This window comes from Falco punctatus (genome assembly GCF_963210335.1).
Source record: "Falco punctatus genome assembly, chromosome: 7".
Taxonomy (NCBI): Eukaryota; Metazoa; Chordata; class Aves; order Falconiformes; family Falconidae; genus Falco; species Falco punctatus.
In genome coordinates, this window is record NC_137587.1 from 38,298,891 (window position 1) to 38,308,141 (window position 9,251).

Here is a 9,251-nt window from a genome sequence, read left to right on the forward strand (position 1 = left end):
ATGTCACCTCAGCTATGGAACAAAGAGCTCTTCAGAGCTAAAGGCTGCTGATGAGGCATGTCATCATTTACAATGATCTAAGCTGGGTACAAGCACCTGCTCCTCACTTGTACTAATTTTTTCATTAACTCCTAACAATGAAGGCCTGGAGCTATTTAGATGGTGTAGATACTATAGTATTTAAATAATACACTTGAAATCAGTGGAAATTCAGAGTTCGCTAAAACTGTCAAAGGCAAGAAAATTCGGGCCAGCAGAAAGCTGTAGCTGATTTATAAAGTTAGTTCTGAGGTAGATGCTCTGTCAGCAGAGCATGCCAGGGGGAAGCCCTGCTGTCAGGGTTTAACCCCAGCCACTCACTTCCCCCCCCCACCCCGGCTGGCCAGAGGAGGACAAGCAGAAGGGTAAAAGTGAGAAAACTCATGGGTTGAGGTAAAGACAGTTTAATGGGACAGAAAAGGAAGAAAAGAATATTAAAAGATACAGAAAATACAAAGCAGCTGCTCACCACTCACCAACCAATGCCCAGCCAGCTTTCCCCCAGTTTGTATGCTGAGCATGACATCTTGTGGTAGGGGACATCCCTGTGGCCAGTTGGGGTCAGCTGTCCTAACAGTGTCCCCTCCTCCTTCTGCCTCCCAGCCTGCTCACTGGCAGGGCCTGAGAACTCTTTGACTTCATATACAGTTAGCAACAACTCAACCATCAGTGTATTAATATTATTCTCAGCCTAAATCCAAACCAGCACTGTATCAGCTACCAGGATGAAAATTAACTATCTCAGCCAAAACCAGGACATCTGCTTTCCCTCAAGGGAGAACACCCCTGAGAAAACAGGGTGCCAGGCCTACCGAGCATAAAATGTGTTAGAAACCTCTTACCCAGCACCAGGACATGTGCCCTGCTCTGGCCTTCTCTGTGGCCGTGTGCTCTCATCCACATCTGTAAGCAATCCAGCTGTTCAGATGCACACCTCTGGTTGGAGAAGAGGTACTTGGGCTGGCATTCATGCCTGCAGGCAAAGGCTCTGCCACCAGCACAAGCCAAGACTGTCCTTTAAAACACTTGTTTCAGTGAAGTCATGCTGGCAAAGATGCCCACAATCAACACCAAGTCTCCAAAAGTGGTTTGGTTTTTTTTGTCTAGGGAAAGGAAAACTAAGGTAGTTGTAGCCAGACAGTACTGTTCTGAAAGACAACAGGTACACACTAGATACCTGCCACTAGGCACAACACAGCAATGTGAAAACTAGACTAGATACATTTGGCAGTCTTCATTTATTCAGCTTAAAGATTTTTTTTATTATTATTAAAAATAATAAATAAAACAGACATCACCAAAGAAACACTATATTGAGTGGAGTACCATCAGGAACATTAAATAGAACCCCCACCACAGCTTACAGTAGCTCTCCACACCACAATGAACGAACACTTTGTAAGGCCCAACTGTTCACAAACAAGACTGGCTGTTCTGTACAAACCATGTATTTATAATGCCCTATTCATAGATGTAGGATTTGTCACTCTCTTTGCACAAAACACTACTGTTGAAACTAGGGCTTTGTATGTTATTTGCTTGCCATTGCTGGCAAAAGTGCTAACAATTATTTATCCAACCTTATAGCAAGAGGGATGCTCCAAAGAAGCAACAATCCCTCAGTACAGGATGGGGGATTTCCCTGCCGGTTCGCTATGGCATAGGCGTAAGCCATTACCAGCAAAACCACAGCCTGCTGGCCAGGTGCGCTGGGTGAAGATGAACATGCTACTGCCAATCCCAAACCACACTCCCATCACGTACTAGCCAGAGCCCCAGCCCCACTAGAGACAGGGCACCCTCTGCCAGACTTTCCCATTTCCCAGTTATTTTTGCCCTGTTGCAAACCATGTTTGAGTTTGTTTGTTGGGGTTTTTTTTCAGAAAAAAAAAAAAAGTCATTATCCTGAAAACTAAGTTATCAGCTAAAGTGCAGGACTCCTGCTGTGAGAAGTACACATCCATTTTTAGATTTGAAACATCAGCTTCAGCATAGACCATTAGGGTTCTCCCCTACTTGCACAAACAGTAACAAATTCAGTTTTGGAAAATCGTGCCTATAAAACTTTAGGCACACTAATAACAGCAACAGCACTTCAGTGAGGTTCCATGGAAAGAACAGAACAAATGCCCATTCTGTATCGCTAATTTTGCATAAGAGAAGCATCATCCCCACCCAAGCTACATCATCCTTCCACAAAGTACGGATGGCAGAACAATCCCATGAGCTGTACTTTGGCTATCAAGAAAAAGAAGCGCAAATCTTTAGAAAAATACAATGCAAGAAAAAATCTGAGATAAAAATATATACCTTTGGTTAAAAACCATCCCTTTAACAAGAGTCCTTTGTAACTCAGACCAAGAAAAAGCTTCACTTAGACTGAACAGTAGTAAAAATTAGTTCTAAGCGCTTATTTCCTAACCCAGAAGACCCTTCTAAAATGTCAGTAATTTTTTTTAATGATTTACACATTTGATGTTAATTATTTATAGGGATCATTATATTTGTAGCAATAAACTATAGAAATTTTCCACGAAGAGAATGTTTGTAGCACAAGCTCCTCCACCAAGAGTCTTTAAAAAAAAAAACAAAACAAAAAACTGGAAGTTCTTAATTAAAGAACCGTTGAAACATGTAGTTTTCTTCAGATACTGAATAGCCAAACTTCTTATAGAAATCCACATTTTTTGGCAGACACTCGAGCGTAATTTTGTAACAGTTCAGTCTCTTACTTAGCAGCGTAAGGGTGGATGTTAATCTGCAAAAGACAAAACCAACAGTTAAACAGCCCTGAACGCTGCATCAATTAACATTTAACTAGCTCAAGTTATCAGACCTACAATACTGAAGTTCTACAGCACTCTGCGTTTTTTTCCCTTACTACACAGGACTGTTCTTATTTCTTGCGATAGCAACTAAGCACCAGTGTCTTGCAGACAATTTTAGGTCACTGTTACAACAACCTCAGCTTGTGCTCTGCCAGCTAGTGATCCCTTCTGGCTAAATTCTTCTCATGTGTCTGGCTGGGGAAGATCCGCCCTGCAGAGCTAAAATCCTGGTCCCGTAGGTCTGGTGAGCGATCTTTGCCAGCGTGTTTTGGCACCCATCAGCGCAGGAGGGTGGGAGGACAGAAAGTGACCGGGTAAGTAAGGGCTTCCTGCCTGCTGTTGAATGGCAAAGGTGGTGAAATACTTACAGTTTACCAAGCTGCTTTCCTCTGCACTCCCCGCTTACTACTACATCTTCTATCCTTCCTCTCTGTGAAAATACAGGCAACTGTGAGTCGAATAGAAAGCTGTTGTGTTAGTCTCCCTACTGCTTCACGTTTCATGCTTGGATTTTCTGCTTTCTATTCAGATACAACTCCTCTGGCAGTCAACACGCTTGTAACGCCCCTTGCAAGTGGGAGCTGCAGTCCCACCACAGACTTTCCCTGCCAAGGGATTTGTCTCTAGCTCCCCGTTTTCACACATCTAGCTGGGACTCCACAGCAGCGAGACCCTCAGCCATCTGCTCTGTCAGAACCAAGTCTGACTAGTTCAAAAGCTCACTGTGAGGGAGAATGGAACAGACATAAAATTGCTCTTTTTTCTTAAGAAAAGCCAAAGCTTCCTTTTACTATTTAGCTGAGCACGCAAGGATGGGAGAGTCTTTAAAATGTCAAAGGTACTTCATCACACAGTAACACCATAAAAATACCATACATGGAGTCAGGGGACAGGGTCTTTCTCCTCACTTTACAGCTGCAGCAAGAGAATATACCTTTGCACAGGAGTGAGTGAACTTATGTTCTATAACCAGTGTTGCTGTAGCAACAATCTGCCCAAGATTTGTGTCTTCTACAACAGTAACGTAGTAATCTCCAGATCTCTTCATGTGCTCAAAGGTTTCTGTGGGAGCAGACAGACAGTGGAACAGCCACTGTTAATCTCAGATTAAATTGCTATGAAGTCTAACACTTGCAACAGATTCTAACTGCAGATCACTGCAGGGTTCAGGATCACAAGGAAGATGCACCCAAGACCCCAGCGCCTGAAAGCCCCAGAGTCACAACCAGCAAAAAGCAGAAATTAAACACATTCCTTTTCCTTAGCTGCCAAGAGAGCCCTCTTTCCCCAGCATCTCTGCAGATAGGCATCGTGACAAAGTTGTCAGCATCTCCTTTAAGTTTTCTTATGTCTCAGTCAAACCAGTGAAGCAACCTCAGGACACCACTGAGCTGCGATCAAAGGCAAGCCTCTGCCTCGCTACCGGTGCTGCAGTAAGTCAGCCCAAACAAGCCATCACCCAGTAGTCCCTTCTGCCAGGTGTCTAAAGCTCAGTCTCCAAAGCAGGTATTACAATTTAGGCCTGTCCCCGCCAAGAAACCCTTTGGGATAGCTGCGACAATGCCGAGTGCCAAAGGCTGCCTCAGGGGAACTGAGCTAATAAATCCCTTTGGCATCATTTGGCATCAGGCAGTCGGGAGCCTTGCACCCAAGTAGATTTGCTGTCAGTTTCAGTGTCCTCTGGCTCCCAGCAACCTCTATGGAAATGCCACAAATAATGATATACTCACTGATGAACTGCTCTGGGCTTGCAACTCCAGTTTCAGTCAGCTGACCCAGAACCTTAAAAAAGCCTGTTATAAAAGAAGTGTGGGGGGGAGACACCAAACAACCCTCAGTGAGGGACAGAGACACAATTAGCTCCAAATAGCACAGAAGAACCCGACAGGGCTGTTGGGAGAGTTAACATCCCCACAGCACCATCCAGCTCAGTGGTACATAAAAGCCTACACTCTGCATATTCTAGAACTAGACTGTAATCTTAAAATCAAACTCCTGCCTTGAGCAATGCTTAAGAATCAGCTACTGCCTCAGCAGCAAACTGCAGCTCAAGCACAGAAGATGCACACATTCAAGCAAGAAAAGTATAAGCCTGAAATGATGTGGTATTAAACTGTATGTTCAGAACAATCTTTTTGTCCACATTAAAGAACTGAAGTCTTCATGCACTAAGAATAATATGCTGGTTCACATTATTTTTATGTAAAAGGGAACAGTATGAACAACTGTACTCCCTCTCTAAAGGTGTGGTGAATAGGAAGCTGTGGATCACTTGGAAGATATGACATAAGTTAACATTGTTTTTGATATTACAACAGTAAAACCAGTTTCGAGGGTCCCCCAAACACAGCACCAATCCATGGTGCCAAGCACTCAAATTCCTTACTGATAAAAATAACCCAAATCAGATAAAATCAGCAATCCTAATCTATTGAGAGATCACACAGAAATACATATTATCTAGTTCAGCACCCAGCTTTCACTTGTGGCAATCATTAAACAGGATTGATTCTACCTCGATTTAAATCAGCTGTGCAAAGCGGTCTTAAAACTAGGCCATCTCCTGGATCTAAAGGAGAAATAGCAGGAGAAAACGTCACTGTGTTCTCACTCCAGTCAAGTTCATGCAGAATATTTGGGTCAAACATCGGTGTGTCATCAGGCATCACTGTTGCAACAGGCATCATGGCTGCAACAAGTGTTCTGGAACAGAAAGCACATGTGTAAGGAACATTTTGGTTTGCTCTTGTTTTAATCTCTAAATATGCTGTCCCCTGGTTATGCCGTGCCACATGACGTTCCTGGACGTTCCTGGGACAGGTGAATGCGCTGCTGTTCACTTTATCTGCAATTGAAGTTCCTCAACCTTCTCCAGACTAAGCTGTGGGGTTAAACAAAGGTCACTCCCATGTTATCTAAAAGTCAACACCGAGCACTTATGGCACTTGGGTTCATCAAGGAAGTTTTTTTTCTCTTGGAAAAAACCAAGCAGATAAGGCATTCACCAGGATACTTAACCCCTATAGCCCTCAGAAAACGAAAGCATCTCACATTCTCTAGAAACCTCCCTACATACTGTTTACTGAGCACAGAGGAGATCATTTGCATTGATGTTTCATTTAAAACTGGCAGAATAGTACACTTTCTTCAACTGGTCCCATCACATAAATATTGGGTGGCTCAGCGAAGAGGCACTACATCACACAGATGAAAACACAGATGATCCAACAGCCTGCACACATGCTTAAAGCCCGTGCTGTGTTTCTCATGAGGTCACATTTGCTCTATGTATTTACAAAATCTAATACCATCTCAGCTGTATAGTACAGCACCTCATTGTCCATTAACAGGTAAAACAGAACTGCCAAGATGACAGTTAATGATTAAAGAGATGCTGGGAATTGTGTATTATTTAGAATTTTAGCTGTACCAGAAAAGATACGGTAATCACACTATTGGACAGGCCAAATGAACATCAACAAGAAAAATGTATTTGGGATGCTTTTCAAAATAAGGCATCTTGCAGCCCTGTTAAGCTGTCCTGAGAAAGTACAGAGGACGTTAGCTATGAAGCATCTCAGTATAACTGCAGCATAATAGCTTCAGAACTATTTAAAAAAAAAAATCAAAAAAAGCCCACAAAATTTTTGTTATGCCACCTGCTGTTATCCACTGGCCTTTAAACCCCCATTCTTATCTCAATCTTGCATATAAAACTAAAAGAATTTGCTGTTAGAGCAATTAAACAACAATGAAAATTCATATGGGATGAGAATTTTTAAAATAAAACAGTGGGAAAAGTGAAGTGCAAAGAAAAACATTTCCACAGACAACAGAGTCAGAAGTGAAAATCCGTTTCTTCTGAGCCCCAGTCTGGAGCTTTAGCGATCAGGTCACACTGATATGTGCAGAGGACTGCAAGCCCATCACGAGCATATTAATTATGTCACTGCTAAGCAAAACTGATGTCTCCCTGGTTCCAGCAATACATCTGTTATCTCTGTTCCTAGATCTCGATTATTGTCATATTGCTGTTACTCTGTCCCATTACAAAGCCTTCCTAGAATTCATGAGCGTTCATAACATTCAAATAGTGTCCTGTACAGAATAAAATAAATTTAATTTCACCTTAGAATTACAGAATACTGAGCACACACAATACTAGAAAAGCCCTGTTGAAGGAAATAAAAGTTTTTTGATGCTCTCCAAGCAGTTAGTAACAAACTAAACAGTTATCTTCCAAACTACAGCCAGCACAGCTGGAGCAGGATGAAGTTCGAAGCTTCACACATTTTCTGGAGTTCGGAATATGACTTACTCCACAGAAATGCATTGGTCAGTTAAAGAAAAAGGGATGAAGGTATGGCCAGGAAGGGGAGCTCCGGCCTATTTCGATAGGTAGCCGGTTCCCCCTCCTGGCCTGCTGAGCTTACTCCAAGCCCGGGTGCTGGCCCTGGTGCACACCCCAAGGCTCCCCCCCGGAGCATCCCGGGCTCCCCACCCGTGTCAGCATCGGGACGGGGCCGTGCCTGCGCACACGGGACACCTTCCCCCGCTCCGGGAAGTCCACGGTGAAGGAGCACGGTATGCCTGCTCCTCCCGGAATGAGCTGCCTGCCTGAGGAAGACCCTCCCCGGGGGCTGCTCGGTCAGACCTCACCCGGCTCCCCAGCCGTAGGGGAATGGGGCGACAGAGCCAGCCCCGCGCTGCCCCCGGCGGGGTCCCCACCTGAAGCTGTCCCCGACCCGAGGGGGTTTCCACAGGGCCCCGAGGGAGGGCCCCACAGCTCTCAGCTGCAGCAGCCCCTCAGGTGTGGGAACCCACACACAGCCCTTCGAGGGTCCCCTTAGCTCACCCCGGGGGTGCTGTCCTCTCACCTCACACCCAGCCGCTCGGGGGGATGGCGGGGGGGGGGGGGTGTCCCTCACCTCACACCCAGCCGCTCGGGGAGCAGAGCGTCCCTGACCTCAGACCCAGCCTCTCCTTAGGGGGGGGGAGGGGGGTCCCCTCACCCCCTCAGCAGGGGCCCCGCAGGCCCATCCTTCACGCAGCCCCTCGTGGGGGGAGGCGCACGTCCCTCCCAGTCCCTCGGAGGCATCCCCGCTAGCCCGCCCTTCACCCAACTCCTGAGGGGGACGCCGAGGAGCCGGGCCACCTCCGCAGCCCCCGTCCCGCTCGCACTCACCCGTGCACGAGACCGCGGCGACGAATGCCGCCCGCACCGGCTCCACCGCAGGCGCCGCACGGACGTGGCAAGGGAGCGTGGCCCGGCACGCACGCACGCCAGCGCGCAGCCAATCACCGACCGCCGGCCCCGCCCCCGCTTCGCGGCCTTCCGACCTTCGGGAACAGCCCCCTCTTGAGCACGGATTGGGCGGCGGGGGTGCGGCCACGCCCCCTCCCTGGGAGAGGCCCTGCCCCTGCGCGCGCGTAGCGCCGTGGCCGGCGGAGCCGGGACAAGATGGCGGGTGCGGTTGTGCGCGGCCCGGGCCGCCCCGCCGAGCCCGCCGCTCCTCTGCCTGAACGGCCGTTTCACCCTGGCGGCTGCCCCGATGGGCTCGGCGGGGTGAAGGGTGAGGGCAGCGAGAGCAACCGGGCTTCAGTCCCGGCTGCCTCGCTCCACCTGGGGAGCGCGCAGGCAGAGGGATTTGCCCCGACTGACAGCGTTTTGACGCCTGAAGGAAAATCCCTCCGGCTCCCTGCACTGGCATCCCTCCCAGGAGCCAGGCGGGTGGCAGGGGAACAGGCAGTGCCCCTCAGCGCAGGCAGGATTCCTTCCTTCCGTGGGTGGTGGGAGTCTGGCTCCTCAGCGTGGTGTGGGGAGGGGGTGTGTGTCTGCTGGGTTACACCTCATCCCCGCCTGCTTTCACTTTACGGCTTGGCAGGCCTTTTTTTTTTTTCAGCTGGCTGCCTTCCCTGTAGAGATAACTGGTGTTTATTTTGACTGACTGCTGCATTTGCTTCTGGGGGAAAGGTAAAACTGATGCCCAGACCACATGAGGTCAGCGAGGGTCTGTGTGATGATTTTCAGAAGCAACACGCCAGGCAGCTCAGAGGCTGTCCTTGCTGACTGCTCTGCATACTTTTCCCGGTGTTTTCACTGGGGTTTGGCCTCCGGAGGTCCTCTGGGAAGCTGCCTGGTGCCTTTGGAGGGCTGCTCTCCAGCCCCGAGCTGGACACGGCTCCGGAGGGGCCCGTGGGTAGCTGTGGAGGGATGGCTCAGATGAAAGGACTATACACAGGTTCCTTTCTCCTGAGGAATTGCAGGTGGGAGCAGCTTTAGTAACGAAAGCATCCCTCACTTTGATAATTTTCATCTCTGGGGGATTGCTTTTGGAGGCTCCATCACTCCCTTTGGGCAAGACCTTGATCAGCCTCCAAGAC

The 9,251-nt window shown here is 47.9% G+C and overlaps 1 protein-coding gene across 1 annotated transcript; it reads right to left on the reverse strand.

The window, feature by feature from the left end:
* Positions 1 to 1,908: 1,908 nt before the first annotated feature.
* GNPNAT1 (glucosamine-phosphate N-acetyltransferase 1) lies at positions 1,909 to 8,162 on the reverse strand. The gene is made up of 6 exons (XM_080394447.1): positions 8,053 to 8,162; positions 5,383 to 5,570; positions 4,598 to 4,660; positions 3,802 to 3,929; positions 3,236 to 3,297; positions 1,909 to 2,797 (listed from the first exon to the last, which is right to left on the reverse strand). Exons 2-6 carry the CDS (start codon positions 5,552 to 5,554, stop codon positions 2,650 to 2,652), a joined length of 573 nt encoding a protein of 190 aa, XP_080250573.1. The 5' UTR covers positions 5,555 to 5,570; positions 8,053 to 8,162; the 3' UTR covers positions 1,909 to 2,649.
* Between the last annotated feature and the right edge of the window lie 1,089 nt (positions 8,163 to 9,251).